We start from the raw sequence: 27894 nt of genomic DNA, 5'->3' as shown, positions 1-27894 counted from the left end.
TCTGACAAGCATGACTCGATCGCTTAATCATACTCCAATTTGGGACATTCGGCACCGTTTCTTCTCTCATTGGTTGCCGTTCTGAACTCGTGACGTTCTGAACTCGTGACGTTCTGAACTCTGTCTGTCTTCCATGGGACGGCAGACAGCCGCCGACTCGGAGCGTGCACGCACTTGCGCAAAGGCATAAGGGACGACGCATTTGCACATGCCGGAGCTTTAATGAAGCTTTGCCGTTGAAGGGGTTATCGCTGACGGCTTCCTGCGCGCAGCCATCTCCCGCCGCGACGACAGGGACCTCCCAACTAACGGAAGAAGGCATGTGCCCGCGCGCGCCACGGCGAAGACGTGCGTGCGTCCCATCCTGATGGCGGATGGCTTACCGGAAATTGGCTTTGCTTCGTCTTGTTGGCTCCGGGAATCAGAGTGGCTCATCCATCATCACCAGGCGGCACGGTTGCCACTTTGCCAGCAACTAGCAGTAGGGGCGTTGTCTTTTTTTCTTTTTGGCAAGCGGGCCTTTATACATTATCCAATAGATAAAGTACAGTATTGCTGGTTTTTCGTATGTGGTGGGGATGACCGGATGAGGTATGGCCGAAACTGAATTGCTTCCGCCGTCGGCCTCACGATCGCAGTATGCATGCGACATCCACTTCACAAATACTACACACAGAAACAGTCGATCTGTCTCAGCAACGGACAACGTTGGCACGTACGTGTGCGGGAGTGACACAAAGCGCTGCACCTTTCGTGCTTTTTTGACATGACGACGCTCCACTACGCGCCGGGTGAAACATGTGCAGCGTCGTCCTCAGGCTCCCTCCGTTACTTTCGCCAGGCGTTTATCACGCAGAAAATGTGCCGCGACTGAGCTGTGGAGTAAACCATGCGAGCCACCTGCAACGAACGAGCTGGAATATCCGCGTTTCCAAGCCACGTCCGCTGACGCCAGCGCCGGACCGACACGGACGCCGAATCCGCGGCGAACATTCCGAGTTTGACCTGGTGTTTCACATGTTCCCACTACCGCGCCCGTGGACTCGTACTTTCACCTCGGCGCGCCGTACCAGCGAGCCAGGTCGTCACGTCGCACGAGCAGAGCCGCGGGCGCCGGTGGAAACCCCGTTCCAACCGGCAACACCCCCACGGGTGGCGGGCACGGCAGGTGCACGCACCTTTCCTCGCCGGGCACCGGCCGAATCCCCCGCACCATCCCACCAAAAAACCACGTGAAAACAACCCGCGTCTCGCACTCTCCGCGGCGCGCGCCTCCATCCCCCTCCCACCGGCGACCCGGCCGCATCCGCTCGCTCGCCCTGCTATATAACTAGCGGCCAGCTCTAGCTCGCTCTGACTCGTCCACCATATCCTCCTCTTCCGCCCTCGCCGTTCGTTCGTCCCGGTCCCGCCAGAATTCTATCTATCCAGAGAAGAGAGCACCCTGCTTTCGTCGACTCAGAGGAGCACAACGCTCTCTGAGACTCTGCTTTGGTTCCAACTCGATCCGATCATGGGGTTCCCGCTGGTAAGCTACTGCCTCGCGGTGCCGAAGCCGATCGTCACCTTCTGCAAGGTGCTCAGCGTCATCAGGGACGCCGTGCTGCTGATGCTCGCCGTCGTGGGGCTCTGCCGCTTCCCGTTCGACGACAGCTCGCGCCGCTTGTCGGCGGAGGGCGCCCCGCGGCCCGAGGAGGTGAAGGCCAAGCTCCCCGCCGTGGAGTACGGCCAGCTCGTGGCCGAGCGGCTGGCGTCGTCCCCGAGCGGTGGGCGCGCGTCCTGCCACGGCGACCACGGTGACGGCGAGGAGGCCGAGTCAGTTGCTGCGTCGTCGACGTGCATCGTGTGCCTGGAAGCGCTAGAGGCGGCGGACGAGGTGCGGCGGCTGGGCAACTGCGCGCACGCCTTCCACCGCGGCTGCATCGACCGGTGGATCGACCTTGGCCGGGGGACGTGCCCGCTGTGCCGGTCCGACCTGCTGCCGCGCCCACGGGGCCGGGGCGGGCTGGGCCGGCTCGCCAACCTCCTCACGCGCGTTTGGTGAGGACCTCTTCTTGGAGGGCAGTTTTGTCTTTTCGACGGCCGGGCCTCCATCGCAGTCGCAGCCCATCTCTAGCTAGGAGGAGGTGGTGGACTGGTGGTGCCGCCGGAATGGCGCGGACAGGTTAGCGACGACGACATGGCCGCCTGGTGGGATAGCGCGGCAGCTCTGCTATCTGAGCCAACCATTCATTAATCGATGGGGGCTTAATTGGCAGCTGATTAGCTCGACCCACCTGACAGTCACTGCTGGTGAAAACGCCTTTGGTACCGGCTCCAAACTCCCCTTTAGTATCGGTTGTGCAATCGGTATTGCTAAGCCGATCCTAAAGGGATCCTTTAGTACTGGTTGGGGAGACCAACCGGTACTAATTTGGTTGCCACGTCGCGCGTGGCCGAGGCCAATTTTGTACCGGTTGGTCTCCCTAACTGGTACTAAATTATTTTTTTCTCTGTTTCTTTTCTCATTTTCTTTTTTATTTTTTTATTCTATATTAGTATTTCATATTTGTTTGCTTTATGTATACTAGTTCTAATACGCAATATATATAAAGTTGTATTTGATCTATAATATTACATTTGAGATAATATTATACATAGACATATTATGTATACACATATATGAATAATATTACATTGTATTAACTCTCCAAGTTCAACATTTTGGATCAACTATTCTGAACCCGAATCCTGACGGTAATGCAGATTTGATCCATCATTATGGAACTTTCCCGCTGGATTTACTACCTCGTCCAGAAGAAATCTACTGAGTTGTTCTTGAATTGCCCTGATTTTTTCCATCTGGAGGAGTTCTTCCTTCATGTGCATAATCTATGTCATTAGCAAAGGTTATTATATTAGATCAATGGATCTGTACAATTAGAACTAATTTATTGTTAAGAAATTTGTACACGTACTCTGAATTCGTGGTTAGTTATATGCTTGGGATGTACAAAGCCATGGATGAACTCACATATGTAGTATTCGCATAAATTATTTCCCGTATTCTATCTCAAACACTATATATATGGTAAAAAAAAGTTATGAAGTATTTGTTGTGTTTAAGGAAGTGACACGAGATGTGCAAATTTAATATATACCGGGAATTCAGAGTGGATATGAAGTTGCTCCTTGAATTCACCTGAGTAATGTTGACGGAAGCGAGCCTATGCTCTATTAAGCATGTCTATGAGATCAGTGTATTGATTTCTTGGTCTCCTTAGAGAGTCCAGGATATAGATCATGCTTCCATCAACCACGATAACAATGAGTATCCAGTGAAAGATGTACATATATGCATAGTGAAAGGCTATTTAGTCTTATTTTTAATTGCTAGTTCGAAAAATAAAAGAGATGGGAAACACGCTCACTTGAAGTTGTACGGCAGAAGTATGTACTTCTTGTAATGTTGCTTGTCCAAGAAATTATATATATTCTTCAAGATCCAATTTGGTTTATCTCTTACATTTACCTCATTTATAACATCCGGGTTCATGAAGCCGACGTCATACAATCCTATCCTCAAACAAGCTTGAATCTCCATCCTGCATGATACAAAATAGAATAGGAGATAAGACATTGGACAATGATTAGAGCGGGGATTTTGAAGTTAGAGCAAATTAAACACTTACAGAACCTAGGAACTAATGAGTGATTTGTCAGTGATTTGTCAAGTGCGTCTTAATTGTAAAGGAAATAAAGTTCCTCGAGCGGCACATTTATAATGGCATCACCACGGAAATAATGCTGATCTCCAATCTGAACTTCTAGCATGAGTAAATTGGTGGTTGAAGCCTCCATGTACCATTGGTGCAATTTGTACATCTTTGTGGAAGATGGTTCACACAGATTTTAGAGGATCGTGCTTGTGGGGACCACGCTCTCATCGATTTCATGGCTTTTCCAATTCTGAAAGTTTATTGGGATGTTATCCCTAACAAGAAATCCAATTTGATTCACTAATTTGGTCTTAGCATTGTCTAGAGCAATTGGTTCACCATCTTCATCAATTTCCATGATGATGATGCGACCCTCTAACTTCTTCTTCTTGTCTCGTTTCCATTTAGGCATGCTCGATCCAGATGGCTGAAAATGAAAGAACTATTAATTCCTAATAATCTTGATAAGTAGAGAATTCAAATCATGTTTACGTATAATAATGGCTATACCTCGTCTTGTTTCCCATCATTGCCTCCCTCGGCAATTGGTTCCTCCTCATTGCCATCCAATGGCGAAGCTAGAGTAAATTAGTGGGGGATGCATTTGCCTTATGGGTGCATAGTGTTGAGCTAAGGAGGGTGCATGTATGGTGAAAATTTAAGCATAATCACTATTTTTGCAAAATTTAGGGGGTGCATTAGCACCCACTAATCATAGTGTAGCTTTGCCTCTGTTGCCATCACTAGACATGTTGAGGTAGATGTCAGTCTAGCTGTGATCGACCTATTTGTTTGGGTGATCGTTCGTGGGACCTTCCCTTATCGAGTCCATTAGGAATTCGTCATCCAATCGATCCCGCTCTTCATCTAATCATGTCATTGTAACTAATATAATATAAAAGGAATTATTCTAAGAAATAGTAGGGTTTATTCTAAGAATGACTATAACTTATACTTTTTTTAAAATAAATGACTAATAGTGGTACATTTTCAAAAAAATAAATGACTAAAAAAAGAATGAAATACTTATACAATTTGTTACAATGAATGACTACAACAATATTTACAGTGTAACAATAAAACTTATACATTTTGTAACAATAATTGACTACAAAATTAATGAACAATATTTATACATTTTGTAACAAAACAATAAATGACTAAAAAAAGAATGAAACACTTATACAATTTGTTACAATAAATGACTACAACAATATTTACAGTGTAACAATAAAACTTATACATTTTGTAACAATAATTGACTGCAGAATTAATGACAAATATTTATACATTTTGTAAAAATCATTGATTGCAAAGAAGATCAAATTACAATTAATAGCCATTTAACAATTTCTAGCTCTTTTTATATATTTTCTACCACTATTCCACTAATTTCTACCACTATTTATATATAGATTCGATTTACAATAAATGACTTAAAAAAATTTGTAGGCATCATCAAATTTGTAATATTTTATGCAGGAACTTTCTTCTTGCTAGCCTGTCCCTCAACATCACCAGGGTCATCTTGCCTGATCTTATAACGCAGCACTTCGCACACAGGACAATCCTCCAATTTCTTGTATTCCTCATCACGATAGAGAATACAGTCATTAGGACATGCATGTATCTTTTGTAGCTCCAAACCCAGAGGGCAAACAACCTTTTTCGCTTCGTATGTTGAGGACGTCAATTTGTTCCCCTCGGGAAGTATGTTCTTTATGATTTTTATTAACTCATCAAAACCCTTGTCACAAACTCCATTTTTTGCCTTCCATTGCAGCATTTCCAGTGTGGTACCCAACTTTTTATGCCCCTGTTTGCAATCTGTGTATAATAATTTCTTATGATCATCTAACATACGCTCGACTCCTTCACATTCTCGCAGTCTTCCTTTGCATCTCTCAACATGTGACCGAGATCATCGGTAGGACCTTCTTCTGCAACCATCTCTTCTTCAGCCTCACCCATTGCAGCATCTGCAAAGGCACCTCCTTGAGTCTAGTCAGGAATATAGTTATCAACTTCTTCTTCATCATCATCTTCCATCATAACTCCTCTTTCCCCGTGCTTGGTCCAAATGAAATAGTTAGCCATGAATCCTGAAATGTATATGTGGGCATGAATAGTCTGTCGGGATGAGTAATCCTTCTCATTTTTGCAAATTCGGCATGGACAACAAATGAAACCAGACGGCGGCTTGTTGGACTCTGCGAGATTGAGAAAACCACGCAAGCCATTAATGTACTCCATGGAATGCTTGTTCACGTTGTACTTCCATTGCCGATCCATCTACAAAGTATTACTGAACCAAAGATATTCTGATCATCTATAGAATTATTCATTAAACGTAACAAACATGATACAAATACCATTAAACACAAATGTTGCTGAAAATTTAGATAGAAATACACAAATTTAAATTTCAGACCCAAACAACATGATACACTACGACAAACTCAAATGTTGCTAAAACTTTAGATATAAATACACAAATTTAAATTTAAGACCCAAACAACATGATACACTACAACAAACCATCCACTGAGTGCTATCTAGGAGGATTTTAAGCATCCTTGGGCGGTGAAGACGAAGGTTTCGAGGACTTTAAGCATCCTTGGGCGGTGAAGACGAAGGTTTCGCTGACCCAGCCTCATCCTGTGGTTTATTTGTGACTCCTACGATGGAAGTACCCAGTGGACCTGAAACACCCGGGACTGGCGGTGGAGCATAACGACCACCAAAAGGAGGTTCCTACCTACCGCAACAGCATCTTCATGACATCTTTCCAAATAACAAAGCATTGTTCTCTCCCACATGCTCATTTTCTTCGGCTTATCATGAGGGCCAACTATGGTTTTCCCCTTGTGGCGAGAGGAACGACGATCGCCCCCACCATCACCACTACCTCCAGCAGCAGCAGCCATCTCTATGTACCACAAATTATTTAGCTCATATTTGCAAATGACTAAACTATGAACAAAGTATATTTTTTCCCACAATTTATTTAGCTCAAACATAACATATAAATGAAAAATTTCTCCATTGTAGCTTATTCTAAAAATGACTAATTACATACCTCTATTTCATCTTATTATCTCTATGTACCACAATTTAACTCGCTCATATTTGCAAATGACTAAAATATGAACAAATTCTATTTTTCCCCATAATTTAGTTAGCTCATATTTGTAAAGGACTAAACTATGAAATTATTCCTCTAACCTCATTTCAATTTCTTTGACTAATACGAAATATAGAATCCAAAAATTTGTAGCTTATTCTAAAAATCACAAATATGAGCTCTAAATAACACAAGCATATAAATGAAATTTTTTTCCATTGTACTTATTCTAAAAATCACAAATTACTCTAGCTCTATAGCATAAAACTTAGTATACTAATCATGTATCAAGGGAGGATGAAGTTTGTAACCTTTAGAACAATTGAATGAGTAAAATCCCCATGAAATGGTCAAAAATCCAACAACACCTCCCCTATTTCACCATGAATGGATGAAGCCCGAGTTGGAGGAAACGGCTCGGGCAGGAGGAAGAAGACGCCTGATTTGTAGGAGGGAAGTTAGTACCGGTTGGGGGCTCCAACCGATACTAAAGGTCACCCATTAGTACCGGGTGGAGTGCCTGAGGGACTTGGAGGTTCCACCTAGTACTAATGGGTGACCTTTAGTACCGGTTGGAGTCCCCAACCGGTACGAAAGGGGGTCACGGGGAGCCCCTGGAATACTAGCCGTTAGACCCGGTACTAATCCAGTACTAATGCTCACCAATCGGTACTAAGCATCGGGACGAATGCTGAGTTTTCTAGTAGTGAGTTGATACGAGAGATGATTATGTATCTGTCAAAGCATTATTCGGCAGCTAATAATACTCATTATTAGGATGTACATTATATTCATAGTGATATACTCCCTCCGTCCCACAAAGACTGTTTGTTTAGCTTCCAAAACTTGTCTAATAAAGAGTGTTTATATAGCTTTCAGACCATCCATAAAATCCCTCATAATACCTTCTAGTCCAGTTAACGAATCGATTATTTACTCCCACCATCGATGCCCGAGCCAACTCACTATATAAGGAAGGCTAACAGGTCCGACAATTATTGCAAGCGTGCATGCTAAATTAATTTCTACTCGGTAATCCATCCAGCAGCTCGGGATTAAGAAGAGTTAATAGGGGTACTTTGGACTTTTAACATTGCTACTATCATGTCTAAATTTTTCTAAACGAACAGTCTTTGTGGGACGGAGGGAGTATATCATCGGCCATATTCATTGTACATGAAGTTCTGTCACCATTTTCTATTACAGCAATTATACTGAATTAGTTCATCAACTTTTGTGCAACTACTTGGTCACGACTTGGGGAGCTGGTCGGCAATCGAATAATTTAGCAAGCAACTTGAACACTAGATGATCGTCTCATTCGAACGGTTTGCTTTTGCACATTTGATTTGGGTAGCGACGTAGCGTACTACGTAGTCAAAGATATTTTTGTTTGACGTACATAATCCCAACAATATCCAAAATCTCAGTTTTTGTGTGAAGGAAACTTTCTTCATCCATCGATACAAAACATTTCCAAATTGATATGTGCGATCAAGCATGTTAAATACTACCAGAGTACTAGTCGTCAGAGTTTGCCTAAAAAACATTAGAGCTCCAAAACTAACTATTCTAGACATAAAACTCAAATATATCATGCTATTATTTCTGCATCCGTGACAGATAAAATTTCTCATATTATTGTCCATCGTTTAAAAAAAAAGGTTGCAAAAAGTGATCCCACAGCTTCCCATCATATTTTCGTCGTGCAGAGAAGCAAACAAATTGAAGTGTGCTCTCGTTGCATCAACAACGCCAACTAGTCTTGGTGATATGGTCGGATGGACAAGCACATGGATGGCCGTCCACAGCCACCACACATCTGTACAAGATAAAGACAATGGTAGCACTACTACTTCATCAGCGATCTACAGAAAATTTTAGAGAAAAATCTGTAAATCCATCAATGAGTGCACACGACATTCTAACAGACAATCAATTCTGGCAAGATTAGATTCCATCATTCAAAACAGCACAATTATTCGCACCCGGCGGCTTACACATCCTTGCACGAACAGTTGCTAAGATTTCTGACATGTCCTTGTCATCATTAAACAACTAAACTGACTATACCTGAAACGAAATTCTGTCGATAGCATTGCCTTTTCTGTTACTCCGTACTTGACAAAGAAAGTTGCAGACATATCATAAAAATTAAAATCACCGGAACAACAAAATTACAAATATGTTGCATTGGTGCGGTCGAGGTTAAAGGTTAGTTGGCTTTGATTATATCTGCATGCTTTGACAGGAACCAGGGCCAGAAGAAAGAGATAAAGCAAACAAATACTCGAAGTCACTGAATCTTGCATGAGCAGATATAATACGTACCGGTAGAGATAATTTTGGATTGCATGCACCGGCAGCACAGAAGTATTTTTACAAGATTCTTGGCCTTGCACAAAAATATAAAAGTGCCACAATACAATCACATAGAATAAAGGTGCAGTTCTTAATTAGATCTTACACACCAGAACAGCAAATTTAAAAGATGGCGGCAAATCCAGCACTGAGCATGGATATGCACATATAGCGCTGAATATGCCTTTTATTTGTTGCCACTTTCATCTGATGGATGCAATAGGGGAACTCAAAGAACCCATCCCAGCATGAAGTTGTTCTCGCCTCCGGGGGCGCTGCGTGGAATATTATTGGCTGCCTCGGAAGGCAGAAACTGATGATGAGGATACCTAGCAACAGAGTTATCTTTGTTTCGTTAGTACACTACAATGATAAGTTTTTATGAGTGATCAGCTTGATCACCGGCTAGCAGCTACATGTCTGTTTCTCGAATTGCAATAATCAGCTAGAAATTGTATACCCGATTTGCAGAGTGGGTTCACAGTCCATAGCAGCTGAGTGAGCAGGCGGATGCACATGATATGTAGCGCCGTCATGCTCCACGATGGTGCCGCCGGGAGCTGGCCAGGCGGCATGCTGCAAGTTTCTGTAGTTGCTGCAACCTTCAGCTTCGAGCTGAAAAATTGGAAATAAAACATATAACATCGTAAACAAATAAATAATGTCCATGGTAAAGTATAACTCTAATGTACAATGCAAGTGTTTTACTAGGAAACAGATAAGGACCTTGTGCTTGAGTTGCCTGTTCATTTCTCCCAGGTGACGCTCCTGCCCAGTCCATCAGAAATGTTGCCGCATTAGACATTAGGATGAACAGCTGGATCTCTTTTACAAGAAAGTACATGGAAGCCACCTATGCATATCAATCTATATATAGCACATACCCTATGATTGTTCAAATGAAGGACATAGGATCTACCCTAGTGTGCATACGATATAGGCAAGCTCGCTACAGTGTATCAACCTATGGCAAGTCATCGGCAGTAGTAGAAACTAGCACTTCTGGAGCCACACGCCCATGCGACTGTACTACTTCCATTACTACTGTATAAACAAGCCCTTTTTTCTGAATAAACAAGTCTGATACAAAATACCTTCCTGCGAAGCTCCTCTACTTGCTCCATCATAAGTTGTGTCTGGCAAAAGAATTTGGGGTAATAATTAGCCATACTGCACGAATAGAGAAGTATGTATTTGTGCATTTCCATTTATAAAATGAACTCGTTAAATCGAAAAAACAGTTTTTCATATTGTAAAGGGCTCGTTTGGATGGTTGGTACGGTGATTAGCCCCATGCATTCAGAATGGAATATGTTGGAACACGGACTATTTGCTTTGCCATTAGAAAGGTTTAAAACAAATATATGTTGGTAATTTTAGTGGATAGCTAGGTTATATACTATACTTTTCGTGGATAGGATGCATATATAGCTAGGTTATATACTATACTTTTCGTATCAAAGCTAATGTTGGTAATTTTAGCACAGATAAAGACCAGCATGCTACTTAATTTATAACTTTCATTACCTGTAATAATAACAATATATAAAGCCAATAAGATAAGGTCAAATTTAATGGACTAATATGTTTAATCATCCTTATGTCCTATTTCAACTCCATAATACATTAATTATGTGTTATCTTACACAGACTAAGTCATTACTAATGCTGCTACCATAGTAAGGTGAGTTCTATGATTACACCGAATATATACATCAATTAGCTCCAAAAACAAGTGTTACTGTTTTCTGTAACATAAGGGGAAAATGAGATATGAACCTTTCTCTGTCTCGCCTGGGACAAAGCACATTCTAGCTGTTTCTCTAGCTGCTGCAGTTCTTTCACGCTCAGTGGGCCAAGGTCCTCGCCAAGCAAGTGCCTGTTCAAATAATGGAATACAAATATGATAATTCCATTGTTGAGGCATTGCATTACCACATGTAAAAATATGAAAAATCTAACCTTTGCGTGCGTTGCAAAGCCTCAAATTTTGCCCTCAGTTTTGACATTTCCTGGTACCAGCCCTAAACAAAAAAAAAGGCATAGTCAACCTCATTACTAGATCAATTACATGACATTTTAATTTGCCCGTTGACCTTATCTACAAGTTTTAGTGCATTGGAAAACAGCAAGAATGACCTTTTAACAAATATCATGTAAAAAAAATGAACTCTTGCAGAAACTTCACTAATTAAGTTCTATAATTAATTTTTTTGGCTTTCACTGGGAGCTTATAACTTATTTACTACACACAACTACCGGTGAAAGACTAGCAGGAATAGCCATTTTACAATGTCAAATACCAGTGCAAAAACAAGTCTATGTTGTATAAATTTACCAAAATTCAGAAATAATATCTAGGCTTGCATTAGGAGCTTGTTTACAATGAACAACAACTAACTTGAATGCGCATGTACTAGTATAACAGACAGAAATTGATTAATGGTCTTGATTACTTCGCAGCTTAATGATACCTCAGAATCTAAGAACAGAGCATGGAATAAATATTCTTAAATTAGAAGGCGTGATAAATAAATCTGAAAATGATAACTAAATCTGAAAATGAATTCAGTTCTCACAGTAGTAGTTTCTCTCTTAGCTTTACTTGTGGTTGTAACTTGTAACAAGAAAGCATTATATTCATTTCATTTTGACATTATTCCTTTGTTTATAAATTATAAATTTGTGAAAATGGAAAGATACTTAAACATTGTTGATACACCAAAAATAACGTCTAGTTATATACAATTCACTTTAACTTTTAGGATCAGATTTAATATCTCCACCATAAGATTGATAATGGTATATACCATATACTTATTATATAGTATTTGCCTTTTATTTGTATGACAACTAATATAACCTGGTATTCAAACTGCATGTTGGATCAAATGAAGAAAAATTGTAGATCTAGTTAATGGTTGTATTCAATATGTTGGAGAATTTAAAGATAATTAATTAAAAAATATGTAGATAAGCAAAGTAAAGAGAAACCATGCATATTTATTTTTGGAGGAAACGAAACTTTAAAGTACAGGTAATCATGAGCAACAATTGATGGTGTACCTGAGTTTCAGAGAGTGCACCGTTAGAATCTTGAGCATTGTAACAGCAATGTTGGTACCTTTCTAATGTCTTAGTTATTCTGCACAGGAAGTTATGTGTAAAGAAACCAAATTAGATGCCATTAAAAAACGCTGCAAATGATTTCTATAATGCATAAGAACAGTCACAGCTCTCTATTTCTATGACGTCTCATGTTACAAGATTATGTAAGAACCATTATGCTTATTATACTGCACAGTGATTCGTATGCAACTCTGAAAATTCAATTCTATATATATATGCCTAAGCAAAGAAAATTTGTTGCCTCGCAAATGTCATCTGATTACTAATCCAAGTTTTATCGTGAACATGAAAAAGCACCCAAATCTAAAAAGCCATGCTTATAGAAAAATAGAGAGGCACAGGAAGATATAGATTTTCACACTCCGGATGCGGTTCATTTTTTAAACATTAACATCCAGCTGGCACTATATAGTGAGAGTAAGGAGAACAGTGCCATGAACTGATGATTCTATGGAAAGAAGGCAAAAGCCTTGAGAAAGCAGACTAGCTCTACGATGCTATAAAATTTCAGTAAATTGGTGGTTACCAAGTTTAGCACTTTCTTTGGCAAATTAAACATTTTTTCAACAAATAAAACTCATAGGATTTAATCTCAAGCTTACCTGACTTTCCTACGACAAAGCAAACAATGCTCACACTTTCGTTTGTAAATAGATCGAACATGCATCACACCAAGATGCATGATGTAAGACATCTCCCCCATACATCACTCAATATTTATCAGATGCATTGGTTAGTTGATGTTAGAAATATGAACAACGTACACAACCTGAAGCATATAATTGGAACTTTCGATATTATCATTTTCAGCGAAAATCAACAGTTTCATAATTCAAGTTGCGAACAAATCGAACACCAGTGGTTAAGAAAAAAAATTGAACATGCGTGCAGTGAACTTTGATTTTTTTTCACAAAGATAAGGATCCACTACAGGAGGGGGAGCTTTCTCTCCTAAACTAGATTTAATTGAGAAGATATATAACTTCGTTTTAACTGAAGCATTAGTTTAGATCTTTGCCACATGCAGAAGAAGGAAAAAAGGATATTCAAGCAGCATGGTCAATAAACTGCGAAATACATGAAACCAAGAAATTGGTTTAAACTGACAAACAAGAAATGGGAAATAAATGATCAAAGTGCAAGCAATATCCAAGATCAATAAAGTCGAAAGTGTGATCCATGACTCAGTAGTACTGATGCATATATAGCCATAAAATGAGAGCAAGAAAAGGAACAACAAGAAATATTCTTCCACATATCTTCCGATCAAAATACCTTAAGAGGAAACAAAAAATATCTATATCTAGACATCAAAAACCATCTAGTAAATGAAAGTAACACAACGAAGAACATTAAGAAACAAGGGAGGAGGATGAAAAGGAGAAGGGGCAAATCAAATAGATCTAAGTCTTTTATGGGGCAAACATGCTAATAATATACTAAGATATGTGCCTCAATTTTGTCATTGCCGAGCAAACTGGCATGAAATTGTAAAAGATAAAAGAAGCAGCAACAAGGAGCAAATCAGCATGTGATAGATCAGGCAAGATGAAGAGGTTTGCTGTGACGAGGTGGCCAGAGCAAAACCAAGTGCCAAGACAAGTGTGTGGCCAGCAGGAATTTCATATAAGCAGGCGCTGGATCAATAGGGGAAAGAACATACCTCCCTTTCCCCTCGCAGACCTCATCGTGTTAACTCTCTCTACCCCCTTCCTCCCAAGGATCCCCTCTGTTAGCTCAGCAATCGAACTGTCTCTGACACACGCACGGCCCAACACACGAAAGATGGCCACCCCAAGTACCCGGAGAAGATGGAGGAAAGAGGCGCGTGCGTGCGTGGGCGACTACTTCAGTCTTCAAGTGCCCGGAGAAGGTGGAAGAAAGAGGCAAAGGGTAGGGCTCGTAGATCTGCTGAAAGGATGTCTCATGCCAGTTAGGGATCCAGCACCCGGGTTATATGAACACCGCCATGCCCCTACCGCACGGATACACACGCAGATAGCAGCAGGAATAAAATAACATGCCTCACCAAGGCCAGGAACTACAGGAGTAGAGCCCGGCTACTCGCTGCAAAAAGCCAAGAAATCACAGAGAAGAAAGCCAAAGCGAAGCCAGCAGCAGCAAATAAGAGGAAAACGAAACCGAGCAACGGACCAAAGCATCACCAGATCTTTTCGACAAAGGGGGGGAAAAAAGGGGTAAAAGCAGCAGATCTGCTTGCAGGAGTTGAAAATTAATTAGTGGCCGTGAGTGTATCTAGTCGAGATCGCCTACCCGGCGCTGCCGAACTCGTAGAGCTTGCCGCGGCTGGAGAAGATGATGAGCGCGACCTCGGCGTCGCAGAGCACGGAGAGCTCGTAAGCCTTCTTGAGCAGGCCGTTGCGGCGCTTGGAGAAGGTCACCTGGCGGTTGATCTTGTTCTCGATCCGCTTCAGCTCAACCCGTCCCCTCCCCATGACGATCTCTCCTTCCTCCTCCCCTCTCCGAGCTTTGCTCTCGCTCTCGCACAGCCGCTAGCTCTCTCTCAGCTCTGCCGCCTGCTGATCAGCACGCCCCAGCTCAGCTAGGCCACACCCTCACGATGCCACAAACAAGGCCTAAGCAGCTTGCATTGTGCGCGCTGATATAATGAGCCGGCCGGCATGGGGGAGGAGAGGACGGGGAGCGGAATATTAGTGGAGACCGGGAAAGAGGGCAGGGTCACTGTGCGGCTGCCCTGTAGCGCGCTGCCGGTCTCTTCCTCTCGCATCTTTTTCACGCGTCGCCATCCATGGATCCATCTCTATATCTCTCTCATCTGCTTCAAAGGTGGGTAACTTTGGAGGGGAGCTGCGCAGTTACCCACTCTGGTCGGGTTTACCCTAAACTGGGAGGCCCGTGCCGAAATGGGTGCGCTCCAATGCTGCGCCCCCCACGCCACAAATATACACGGCGCGGTGCATGGCGCATGCTCTTACACGAGAACGGCGGCCAAAGGGCGGGCTACCCATGGAGAGAGAACCTCCTAGGCTTAACCCGAACCATGCATGTCGCCACCTCTTCTGGGACCCGGCCGGCCCTCTGCCGCGCGCGCGCGCCTCGGCTTTGGACCACACCACCCAACTCCTCCGTCCGGTGGATGGAGGCTGCCCAAAAATATAGAGGCAGGAAGGAGTGGCTTAAGCCGGGTGGGAAGATCTGTTTGATCCCCGAGTTGCCAGTTTGCCCTTGGGTGCTGCTAGTACTTGTGTACTGTGGCCTGTGTATTCCGGCTTTCTTAATCTTAATTAATTTGTGGAAAATTCTTTAATTTGGCACGTCTGGGACGATACCCACCATGAAAGTGGTTGAGACTTGAGATCCGTGCTGCTATTGTTGCATGAAATGGGAAACTTGGATATGTAGCAAAATGAGTAGCTCACGTCGCGTTATTATATAGCGATTCGACGTCGCTTGGATCCATGCTCTTCTGGGAGTTTGTTTTGAGGACAGCTTGCCAACTTAAAGGCAGGAGTTAGGGCTCGCTTAGTGACTCATGATCGACTCAATTTGTTAGTAAACAGTGCCAAAGAAAGTACACTTGGGCTTTTTGGCCGGTTGGATCTTCTTCTGGCTATCTAGTTCACTTCAATCACATCGTTCTTAATTAAGGGCTCCCTCTTGAAAACGACATAACACGGTTGCTCTAAACCCTTGTATCGCAAATCATGCAACTGTACTACTACTTACACGAGTATAGTAAAACAATTAACCTTCTGGAAGTATTATGCAGTTTAAGTATAAAAAGGCGTTTAGAAATGGGGCATCAACACATGTACCACGGGTTCCCATATCCGGAACCTGCAAAATTGTTTATGCGGATAAAATCACTTGTGTAGGTCAAAGACGATGGTCACCAACGCTACTAGAAACTGAGCATTCGTCCAACGCGCTAGTATCAGATGTCGTCACGCATAGTGCCACCGGAGCCCCTGTAGTACCAGTTTGGAGCCTCAGTCGGTACTAAATGGCGGCATGGGGACCGGGTGGCCAACGGCTAGATTCCCCTTGAAGCCATTTAGTACCGGTTGGTAGCTTCAACCGGTACTAAATGGTGTTCACGTACGTGTGTACCAGCTGTTAGCTTCAGCCGGTACTAAATATCACAATTTAGTACTGGCTGGAGCCACCAACCGGTACTAATGTACAAACTATAAAATAAGCTCCTTTTTCCTCCCTGAGCTCGAGCTCAACCATTTGATCGAGACCTCGGGCTTCTTCACTCCCATGGCGACCTAGGGGAGGTGCTGCCCATTTTTCCCACGATTTGGGGGCATTTCACTCTTCCAACTGTTCTAAAAGTTAGGAACTTCATCCTCCCTCCTATCATGATTAGTATTCTATGTTTTATGCTTTGTAGCTAGAGAAATTTATGCTTTTTTAGAGTGAGGATGAATGGAGAGTTTTTCAATTTATATATGCATACATGCATGTAGAATGTAGAATTTTTATTTATGAAAGTCTGTTTGATATTGAGAAATTCGTATTGGATGTTGACAAATATGTGTTGTGTTAATTACTTTTGTTGCTTTGCATTAGATAAATAACATAAGTACAATGTTGAAACAAAAATAATCAACTAATTTTGTTGCTTTACATAAATAACATAGTTGAGCTTAACCTAACGACGATTCGGAACAAAGGGATTTGCTGCCGAAATTCCCCACAAAATTTGTAGGGATTTAATTTACTCATCGAAAGTGGTCCATATATAAAAGGTCAGCAATATTTTTTAGAAAGTTTTTTTTACATTTGTTGCTTTACAAATGCAGAAGTAAATTAAAAACTTTTTGCTGATGGACCGGCAATGGATGTACGGGAACAGTGCTCCATGTCGTTCATAATGGTCTAAAGACTTTTCTCGAAGCAGCAGAGGTCAACAAGTCGCTGAAGGGTTTCATGTGAATGTGCAAAAATAACAAGGATTACTCTAATAGAAAAACTCTACACGGCCACATATTTTGTTGGGGTTTCATGGATAACTATATTCTTTGGACAAGAATGGTGAAAGAGAAGTTGTAATGGAAGACGATGAAGAAGAAGATGATGATGATAACAACATTCCAACTGACTGGGCTGAAGGTGGTGCCTTTGTAGATTTTGAAATGGGTGAGGCTGAAGAAGATTTTGTAGAAGATGAACCAGCTGACGAACTAGGTCAGGTGTTGCTAGATGCAAAGAAAGACTCCGAAAATACGAAGGAGACAAAGAAGTTTGAGAAGATGTTGGAGGATCAAAAAAGTTGTTGTACCCCGATTGCAAACAGGGCCACAAAAAGTTGGGTAGCACATTGGAATTGATGCAGTGGAAGGCAGCAAATGGTGTGACCGATAAGGGATTTGCGAAGCTATTGAGAATCATAAAGAACATGTTTCCCGAGGGTAACAAACTGCCCTCAACCACATATGAAGCAAAACAGGTTGTTTGCCCTCTAGGATTGGATGTACAGAAGATACACGCATGTCCTAATGATTGTATCCTTTATCGCGGCGACGAATATGAGAAATTGGATGCTTGTTCTGTTTGCGAGGCATTGCGGTATAAGATCAGGTGAGATGACCCTGGTGAGGTTGAGGGGCAGCCTATCAAGAAGAGAGTTCCAGCAAAGGTGGTGTGGTATTTCCCTGTAATACCATGTTTGAAGCATTTGTTAAGAAACAAGGCGCACGCTAAGTTGATGCAATGGCACAAAGAAGAATGTAAGCAAGATGAGAAGCTGAGACACCCCGCAGATGGTTCCCAGTGGAGAAATGTTGACAGAGAATTTCCAGACTTTGAGAAGGACACAAGGAACATAAGGTTTGGTTTAAGCACTAATGGAATGAATCCATTTGGTGAGTTCGGTAGTGCTCATAGTACATGACATGTGACCTTTTGTATCTTCAACCTTCCTTCTTGGTTGTGCATGAAGCGGAAATTCAGCATGATCCCAGTCCTTATCCAAGGCCCAAAACAACCTAGCAACGACATTGACGTGTACCTAAGACTGTTGGTTGATGAACTTTTACTGCTCTGGAAGGAATAAGGTGTACCTATATGGGATGAGGACAAACAGGAGACTTTTATTCTCAGAGCATTCACAGAAGGCAGTCGATCCAAACAATCTAATAAAGCTACAGAATGACGTGATCCAATGTCTTGTGAGCTTTGAGATGGTGTTTCCACCTTCCTTCTTTAATATTATGACTCATCTCTTGGTTCACCTTGTTAAAGAGATAACCATTCTGGGTCCAGTATACCTGCACAATATGTGGCCTTTCGAGAGGTTCATGTCGGTCCTAAAGAAGTACGTTCGCAATCATGTCCGTCCAGAAGGTAGCATCACCAAGGGATATGGAACAGAGGAGGTCATTGAGTTTTGTGTTGACTTTATTGATGAACTTACTCTGATAGGGGTCCACGTATCACGCCATGAGGGCCACGTGAAGAAAACTAATATGAACATACATGAGACTGAAATCAACAAAGCAAACTTCACAATGCTGCAGAATTCATCCTCGGTGGTTCCATATATGGAGGAGCACAAGGATATTGTACGGTCCAAAAACCCGGGGAAGTCTGAGGCCCGGATTACACAACATCACATAGATACTTTCGCAACATGGATCTAATGAAAACTCATGGGTAATGAGATGATTGATGAACAACTTCAATGTTTGCCTATGGGACCATCTGTCTCGATATTGCAATACCAAGGGTACGAGATAAATGGGTATACATTTTATACGAAAGCCTATCGGATTTATAAGCCCGGCAGTCCACCAGGGGGTTACCCAAGTGGTTGATTTTTAGGTGAGGGTGATTGCGAAATCAAGAACTCGAAGGTGATCGCGAGAACTCAAGGGACACAAGGGTTTTAGACAGGTTCGGGCCTCCGGAGAATAATACTCTATGTCCTGTATGCGTGGATTGTATTGCTGGTATGAGATGAGGTGTGTTAGGTTGCCCTCAGGAGGTGCCCTTGGCTGCCTTATATAGGTTGATGACCTAGGGTTACAAGTCGGTTTGAATCTAATCTACTTGGTAGTTACATGGAAGGTAATCTAAGTTTGACTACAATACACGTTCCATGATATCCGAGCTGATTTGAACTGTCATGCTGCCTTGATGTGTACTCCAAGTATCTTCATGTCCTCGGCCCGCACGCCCTGGTCGAGTGAGCCCACTTGTCAGGTCCGGCTAGTATCCTGGTTGGTAGGGACCATGGGGTACCCATATCCCTCAAACCCCCGAGCGATGTGTAGGTGAACCAAAACTTGAGGTCATCACAGTGAAGCTTCAGAATGAAATCGGATGAAGCTGTGATGGCATCATGGTGACGGAGAGGCTGCGCAGTGCTCAAAAAAGAGGAAAATCCGAGTGAACGCAGAGCCAACGCGCAGAGCGAAGTCGAGTGCCGAGTTGATGGATGCTAGCATCCAACAGGTCGAAACAAACGTTACGGAGGGTGTCGCAAGATGCAATCCGTAGGAATAGCCCCCGAGCATTGAAGCGATTAGTATAATCGGTCCAATGGTCAAAGAGAAAAAAAAAGGTAATTCTTGAAGTGGATCCTAGTGCCCGAGCACAAGGATAGGCGCAGCCATGGAAGCCCGCCAACCAAAAGAACATGCCCAAATCTTTGAAGATAAGGATTGGTGCAACGATAGAGACACGACAAAGATGCATGTCCACAAACACTGCACCGCCTGAGCGACTGCAAGATTACTACCGGCCCTTACGGAAGCCAGGCCAGGCATCACGTGAACACTGTGGAGCCATATCAGTATGGGAGAGTCTTGTCGTGAACCCTCACGAGTCCACTGTAGCACCTTGGTGGTATACTAACCATCCTGCTATAAATAGACCACCGTTCATTACAAGAACCATGGCCCAAAAAATAGCACTTGTAGGCTGGAAGCTTGTAGTCTTTGATAGGAGTAGCACCTGCCCGGAAGCTTGATCCCAGAAGAATTCTCGTGAGGTAAACTAGGATGCTCCTTCCCTTCGTAGTCTCTTTGATGAAGTCATGAGGTGACGATGCTAGAAGAATCCTCATGAAGAGGCTATATCGTGAACCCTGCCACCTTCTCGAGCACACCGTTGGGAAGGAGGTGTTCTGTGTAACTTTTGTTTTTGTTGTACTTTCTTTGCCGGTATCCTGGGATATCAGCTATCGTAGATTTGCCACAGGCATTTGTAATACATAATGCCAGTAATCGTTCCATGAAATATTATTGTAGCCGAATATATATATGCACCTACATCCGAATGTAGGGACTGATAGGGCCACGGAGGCACACCGACTTGAAATAGGGTGTTCAACCCCTGAGTACAAGGACTGGCGGAGCTGCGGAGGCACGCCGACTAGAAATAGGTGCCTAGCCCCCGAGGACGAGGACTGGCGGAGCCACGGAGGCACGCCGACTAGAAATAGACGCCCAGCCCCCGAGGATGAGGACTTACAAGACCACGGAGGCATGCCGACCAGAATTAGGCACCCAACCCCCGAGGATGAGGACTGGCGGGACCACGGAGGCACACCGACCAGGATTAGGTGCCCATCCCCCAATGACGAGGACTGGCGGGGTCGTGGAGGCACGCCAAACAGAATTAGGCGCCCAGCCCCTGAGGACGAGGACTGGCGGAGCCGCGAAGGCACGCCGAACAGAATTAGGCACCTAGCCCCCGAGGACAAGGACTGGAGGAGCCACGGAGGCACGCCGACCAGAATTAGGCGCCCAGCCCCCAAGGACGAGGACTGGTGAGACCACAGAGCACGCCAACCAGAATTAGGCACCCAACCCCTGAGGACGAGGACATGCGCGACCATGGAGGCACACCGGCTAGGATTAGGCGCCCAGCCCCAAAGGACGAGGACTGGCAGGGCCGTGGAGGCACGCCGACCAGAATTAGGCACCCAGCCCCCAAGGACAAGGACTGGCAGAGCCGCGGAGGCACGCCAACTAGAATTAGGCACCCAGCCTCCGAGGACGAGGACTGACGAAACCACGAAGGCACGCCAACCAGAATTAGATGCCCAGACCCCGAGGACGAGGACTGACGAAACCACGAAGGCACGCCGACCAGAATTAGGCACCCAGCCCCCGAGGACGAGGACTGGCGGGGCCACGAAGGCACGCCAACTAGAATTAGGCGCCTAGTCCCTGAGGATGAGGACTGGCGGAGCCGTGGAGGCAGGTCGTTAAAATCATAATGGATAACCCGCAGATTCCATCCCGTGCATGCCGTCCTAATGCAAAACCCACAGATAATGGAAGTCCCGCAAATTCCATCCGTAAGTAACGTCGTTACGCCCCTCAAAAGCGCAAGGGGTCACATTGCCATTTCATTTCCATCCGTAACACTCACAGCACTGCCGCCACAGTCCACTGAGCTCCTCATCACCGCCCTTGCGAACCCTAGGCCACGCCGATGCAAGCCCTAAAGCAGCTCGCGCGCATTCCACCACCCAAGCTGTCGTGCCTCCGTATGCACACCAAAATCCTAGCGTCCATTACAGCCAAATCTCAAGGTTTAGAGCTTGAAGAAATGGCGTAGGCAGACATCCCGGAGCCATCCACCATCTGGATGAAGTTCGTGATGACCCAAGAGCGCATCCAGGCCCTCATCAACTGGGGCCTCCTCAGGCCGCAGGCACTTCTCGATTGGAAGCTGACCGTCGGCCAAGACTTCCCATCGGTGGAAATGACAAAGACGGTGGTCTTTGCGCCATTCTTAGAGCGTGGATTCGGGATCCCGTGCACTACTATAAGATCGAGCTGGTACATCTCAATCCCAACTCAATTTTAGACATTGCGGTGTTCATCCAACTGTGCGAGGCGTATCGTGGAATCCCGCCGCACTTCACTCTGTGGCATTATCTGTGCCAATTGAAGATTGTGGCCACCAATGGGAAACAGCAGCGAGTCATCGGGGGTAGTGGATTTTCTCTGCGGTCGAAGAAGGTGCAGGAATATTTTGATCTGCAGTTGAAGGACTCCAACAAGGGTTGGCATAAGGAGTGGTTCACCGTTGCCAATCAGCAGCCCGAGCTGCCGCCGCGTATAGGGTACGGGCTAGTGGTTATGCCCGAGTGGTCAAATCAACCAACCTCAGAGGAGAGAGTCCAAATGAATGAGCTGCTGGTGAAGATCGCCGACCTAAAATCACGGGGACTGACAGCCGGGGCCATCAGTATCAACTTCAGTAAAAGGTTGACGCAACCAATCAAGCACCGAGTATACCCGGCGTATGAATACTCGGGGCCAGTGGACCTGACCCGGGAGGTCCCGTGCAAGGTGCCCATAGAGGAGATCGTGAACCGGGTGTTCGAGTTCTTCGGGGGCATGATCAAGAACAGGAACTGCCCTAAGGCATATTCGTTGAAGCATCCGCCACCCAACTTGGTATGACCTGTAATGATATTGGTTATGCATACTATTTTGATGTTGAGTTGTTTCTGACTTGTGCTTTGTTAATTGTCCAGGATGATGAATTTATATTCTTTTCCCCAGTGCCACTTCCTAGAGGGGTCGAGCTGCAGTGTCCCAAGATTCGCCCGACCGACGAGCCCAACATGCCGCCCGCCGACCTTTAGTGGGAGTCTGACTCTTTCATTGGGTTGGACGAGGGTGTGACAAAAGAGGTCGGTCGGGCTCAAGGCTCTGAGCCGATTGGGCGTTGAACATGGCAAGTCGTGCACAAGGAGCCTACCACCAAGTCGCAGCGACCGAGCTTCATGAAGAGGAAGATGGCCGGCAAGAAGGGGAAGGGGAAGGAGAAGACCGCCCCGAGCACAGCCTGCACCACTAAGTCGGCTAGTGACGCGGACGAGGAGTCCGACACGCCAAGCCCGGTCACGAAGAAGAAAAAGTGAGCTTCAGGAGACCACCGCGGCCGACGCGGCGTGTGTCAAGGAGGCGCTGAAAACGAAGATCCGCGGCGGGTCCAGCAAAGATACATTGGCACCACTGCCACCATTGCACCCCAAGTACCGAGTGAAGAAGAAGAGCACCCTTTAAGTGTCGTCTGCTTATGCTGTCTGTGTTGCAGTTATGTTTGCCAACCAGTTGTTTGAATTGCTTGTTGAACTTGGTGATGCAGGACTGTCGTGCTGGCTAATGACGTTAGAGCGTAGCTGACTAGTTGCTTTGGCCCAGATCGAGGCACCAAGCGGGTGCACTGTGGAACAATCACCGCCTCTGGAAGTCGGAGCTGATAAAGGGGCTCACACCGGAGAGGTCGTGCTGACCTTAGCGCCGCGACGCGATGGAGCCGGCTCCAGGGCTACAGACGTTGCCATGGTCGACCCCAAGGTCGAGAAGGCAGCTGATGAGGGGGCTAGAGCTGAGCCTCAATAAAATGAGCTGCCAAGGATGACATGCCACCAGAGACGTCCGCCGAGGATGCTAATCTTGGTGTACTGCATGAAGATCAGTCTGACGTCGAGGACTTCTCTGACATGGACTTACCTGAGGATGCGGCGCAGGATAAGGAAGACCTTCTCAAGATGTGGAAAGCATTCCTGGATGTTGGCGAGCTGGTGTTTGTAAGTGCATCTGCCGACTTGTATTTGAATTCCAGTTTCCTTGTAGAACTCAAAATGTTGAAATGTAAAAAGGGTTTGGCTGCACAAGTGCAGAAGAGGGTGAAAGGGACCCGGCGGGCCGAGCACTATCGCCTGAAGGTGGAGCGCCTTGAGGCTGAGCTCAAGAGAGCTAAGGAGGACGCCGCTGACCAGCTCCTGCTGAAGGACCTGGAGAAGGATGTTCTGACTTCGCACATGAGAGGTAGGCTATGCCGACTTGTTTACTCAGCTTTTTCCTTATAATCTTGATATTGATGTAGACCTGTTTGGGTAAGCAGATGCCGCGATGAGGGAGCAGGCTCCAGCGGTACCTCAAGGAGTGTGAGGACTCCAATGCGCCCCTTCAGCAAGAGCATGACACAGCGGTCAAGCGTGAGTATGCAATATTGCAGAAGCTAGCCTATGAAGCCAACACACGCAAAGAAACCGAGCGCTGCTTAGAGGCTGCTCTAAGTAATCTTCAAAATGACCAACGTGTGATTGCAGGGCTGCAAGTGGAGCTAGAGGATCTGTGGAAGGGCCAGCTATGTGATGGACATGGTCCAAACGGACGCCGACCCAACCGCGCCAACACCACTACTGGACCATCTCAAGGCTGCACCAGGTCAACTCAAGACACTGTTGAAGGAAACTGCGATGGAATGCGTCACGAACGCCTTCGCTCTGTTGGTGTCATACTTTCCGTGGCTGCCCTTGGAGCGCGCTGCGATAGGGGCCGCAGCCGACTTCAATATGGACTTGATTCCCGATCTGGTGAACCAGTACCTCTGCAGTGCATTAAATTGTCTTAAAAGACAAGTGATGTAATTAACTTAACCGTATGCGGAGAAAAAAGAGTCTCCATGCCTCCCTTGGTATATACAACAGGACAGCATGTAGCTGAGGCCTATAGTCGCTAAGCGCCTAGCCTTGCGTGACCAGCGTCCTGCTGAGACCGGATCTCGAGCTTGTAGGGGGGGTGAACGCAAGGTTGTCTAGGTTTCGTGAGCTGGGACACCGACCACACGAGTTAGTCGTATTGCCTCGAGAGGGGAAGGAGAAAGATGCAGGACCCGGAGGTTAGCGCCTGGGGGTAGCCCCCGAGCTTGAGAATGAGCGGGCTGTTAAACAGGTCGGATAGACCCCGAGCGTCAGGAACAGCTCGAGTAAAAGGAATAGTAAGGCAGTAGGTACGCTAAGAACCACAGAGGTTGTACTAATTCAATGAAAAGGGAAAAGTAGAATACATAGCTTGTGAATCCTAAGGGTAGAAGCGTCGTAGGTGCTCGATGTTCCATGGATTGGGGACGCTTGAACTGTCCGCCCATTGGAGTCGATAAGTTCCTAGCTGGATGACTTCTTTGATGATGAAGGGGCCCTCCCAGGGGACGGACATCTTGTGCACATCCTTGGTAGACTAGATCCGGTGAAGCACCAAATCACCAACGTTGAAGAAACATTCCCTGACATTACGATTGGGGTAGCGCCGTATCTACTGCTTGTGGCGTGCGTGCTGGATGAGGGCCGTCACGTGATGCTCTTCAAGGCTGTCGATGTCGACCTACCGACTTATTTCTGCCTCACCTTTCTCGTAGTACTGGATGCATGGGGAGACAAAAGCCATGTTAGATGGTAGGACATCCTCTGAGCCGTACACCATAAAGAAAGGGGTGTACTCGGTAGCCCAACTCTTTTGTGTTCGTAGGCCCTAGACGACATGGGGTAGCTCGTGTAGCCACTTGGTGGCATACTTGGATGCATCGTCGAAGATGCATGACTTGAGGGACTGGAGGACTATCCCGTTCGCATGTTCAGCTTGACCATTGCAGCGTGGGCACGCTACTAAGGAGTAGTACACATCGATGAGGTTGTCTTGGTAGAAATCCCAAAACTCAGAGCCTGTGAATTGCTTGCCAACGTCGGTGATGATCCTGTTCGGCACTCCAAAACGGTGTGTAACTTCCTCCACGAATTGAGTGGCTTTAGCCGGCTCGATGCTGGTGATAGCCTCGACCTCAATCGAATTGGTGAATTTGTCAACTGCCACGAAGATGTGCGTGTAGCCGCCTGGAGCGGTCTTGAAGGGTCCGACCATGTCCCGTCCCCAATATGCAAAGGGCCAGGATGGTGGGATGGTGCGCAAGGCCTGAGCTGGCAGATGCTGCTGCATGGAGAAGAATTGACACCCTTTGCACCTTTGGACGAGCTCCTCTGCATCAGGTACCATTGTTGGCCAATAGAAACTAGAGCGGAAGTCTTTGCCGACCAAAGTGCCTGAGGCGGCGTGCTTGCCACATGTTCCCGAGTGGATTTCATGCAGGAGTTTGAGGCCTTCGCTGCATAGAATGCACTTTATCAGAATGCCTATAGATACAGCTTTCCTGTAGAGCTCCTTGCCGATAACGACATAGTTTGCGCTACGTCGAGCTAATTTTTCATGTTCTATTTTGTCCATTGGCACCATCTGATCACTGACCAAGGCTATGAATAGGGCGCACCAATCTTCTTCTGCATCAATTATCATGACGTCAGTGGATTTTGGGTAGGCCGGAGCCTGAGCGCCAGCATCGTTGACCTGGTCTAGGTCTAGGGTTTTGATAGAAGGTTTTCGAAGGTCTTGTATGAATACGCCAGCCGAAACCTACGCACGCTTGGAGCCAAGCTTGGACAGGACATCGGCAGCGACGTTATGGTTCCTAGGGATATGGTGGAACTCAAGGCCATCAAAATGGGCCTCAAGTTTGCGGATTTTCGTGCAGTAAGCATCCATGGATTCCTTGATGCAGTCCCAGTTCTTGTTGACTTGCTCGATGACAACCTTGGAGTTGCCATACGCAAGGATGCATTCGATTCCGAGCAAGATGGTGATGCGAAGGCTGTGGATGAGAGCTTCAAACTCGGCACCGTTGTTAGTAGCCTTGTAGTGGATCTGGAGCACGTACTTGAGTTGCTCGCCTTTGGGGGATATAAAGAGGACCCCTACACCGACTCCTTTGAGGTTCAGGGCACCATCAAAGTACATAGTCCAGTGTTCAGGCCTCTCTAGGAAGGGTAGCTTTTGGATCTCCGTCCACTCAGCCACGAAGTCGGCTAGGATCTGCGACTTGATCACATGACGTGGGCAGAAATTGAGGTCGAACTCGCCGAGCTCCATAGACCACTTGATAACTTAGCCGTTGACATCCCTGTTGTGGAAGATTTCGCCGATGGGGTATGATGACACCACCCGGATCTTGTGCGTCTGGAAGTAGTGGCGCAACTTTCTTGATGAAATCAGAAATGCGTAGAGCAATTTCTGATCCTATGAGTAGCGGATCTTATAGTCCCTGAGGACCCCGCTGACGTAGTACACCAGTCGCTGCACCATGTGTGTATGGTCGGGCTCTTGGCTCTCCACAACTAGCACAGTGCTGACAACATGCATTGTTGTAGAGATGCAGACGTACAGCGTTTCTTGGTCGGCCGGGGCCATCATGATGGGAGGAGTGGTGAGGAAAGCCTTGAGCTCTTCGTGTGCCTTGCTGGCCTTGTCATCCCACTCGAACGTGTCACCCTTTTTGAGGAGCTTGAAGAAGGGGAGACCTTTTTCTCCAAGTTTGTTGATGAAGTAGCTAAGGGCCGCCACCATGCTAGTAAGCTTCATGATGTCATTCTTGTTAGATTGTTTCACCATGTTTCTATTCGCATCCACCTTGACGGGGTTGGCTTCGATGCCACACTAGCTGATCATGAAGCCCATGAACTTTCCAGAAGGGACACCGAAGACACACTTGTCGGGGTTGAGTTTCCAGCGGTAAGTTCGGAGGCTGTTGAAAATCTCTGCGAGGTTGGCTATGAAGCTTTCATCGTCCTTTGTCTTGACCACCACATCGTCGACGTAGGCCTCAACATTCCTATGCAGTTGTGTTGCGAGGCAACCCTAGATTGCCTTCTGGTAGGTGGCGCCAGCGTTTTTGAACTCGAAGGTCATGGTGTTGTAGCAGTATATGCCGAAGGGCGTTATGAGCACCGTCTTA

General features: G+C 45.6%; 3 protein-coding genes across 3 annotated transcripts; 1 reads left to right on the top strand and 2 right to left on the bottom strand.

The window, feature by feature from the left end:
* Positions 1-1183: 1183 nt before the first annotated feature.
* Positions 1184-2560, top strand: LOC101762343 (probable E3 ubiquitin-protein ligase RHA1A). The gene has a single exon (XM_004953403.4). It carries the CDS (start codon positions 1514-1516, stop codon positions 2042-2044), a length of 531 nt encoding a protein of 176 aa, XP_004953460.1. The 5' UTR covers positions 1184-1513; the 3' UTR covers positions 2045-2560.
* A 6572-nt stretch (positions 2561-9132) lies between these two features.
* Positions 9133-15025, bottom strand: AGL6 (MADS-box transcription factor 6). The gene is made up of 8 exons (XM_004953402.4): positions 14587-15025; positions 12250-12328; positions 11146-11207; positions 10963-11062; positions 10278-10319; positions 9910-9951; positions 9644-9798; positions 9133-9512 (listed from the first exon to the last, which is right to left on the bottom strand). The coding sequence occupies exons 1-8, from the start codon at positions 14766-14768 to the stop codon at positions 9413-9415; spliced, it is 762 nt and encodes a 253-aa protein (XP_004953459.1). The 5' UTR covers positions 14769-15025; the 3' UTR covers positions 9133-9412.
* A 10561-nt stretch (positions 15026-25586) lies between these two features.
* On the bottom strand, positions 25587-25973 carry LOC106804283. Its single transcript, XM_014805053.1, has one exon. The coding sequence runs from the start codon at positions 25971-25973 to the stop codon at positions 25587-25589; it is 387 nt and encodes a 128-aa protein (XP_014660539.1).
* Between the last annotated feature and the right edge of the window lie 1921 nt (positions 25974-27894).

This window comes from Setaria italica, chromosome I, assembly GCF_000263155.2.
Source record: "Setaria italica strain Yugu1 chromosome I, Setaria_italica_v2.0, whole genome shotgun sequence".
In the NCBI taxonomy this organism is placed as follows: Eukaryota; Viridiplantae; Streptophyta; class Magnoliopsida; order Poales; family Poaceae; genus Setaria; species Setaria italica.
The sequence above is the reverse complement of the archived record's forward strand: the minus strand, read 5'-3'. Positions and strand labels throughout refer to the sequence as shown.

What these genes read in the sequence shown, in the direction of transcription:
- LOC106804283 (XM_014805053.1), bottom strand. Translation starts at nt 25,973, where the DNA reads ATGGTCGGACCCTTCAAGACCGCTCCAGGCGGCTACACGCACATCTTC.
- AGL6 (XM_004953402.4), bottom strand. Translation starts at nt 14,768, where the DNA reads ATGGGGAGGGGACGGGTTGAGCTGAAGCGGATCGAGAACAAGATCAAC. An exon ending in GCTTTGCAACGCACGCAAAG is followed by an intron (nt 11,063 to 11,145) that starts GTTAGATTTTTC and finishes TTATTTGAACAG; the next exon opens with GCACTTGCTTGGCGAGGACC. An exon ending in GAACCCACTCTGCAAATCGG is followed by an intron (nt 9,513 to 9,643) that starts GTATACAATTTC and finishes CTCTGTTGCTAG; the next exon opens with GTATCCTCATCATCAGTTTC.
- LOC101762343 (XM_004953403.4), top strand. Translation starts at nt 1,514, where the DNA reads ATGGGGTTCCCGCTGGTAAGCTACTGCCTCGCGGTGCCGAAGCCGATC.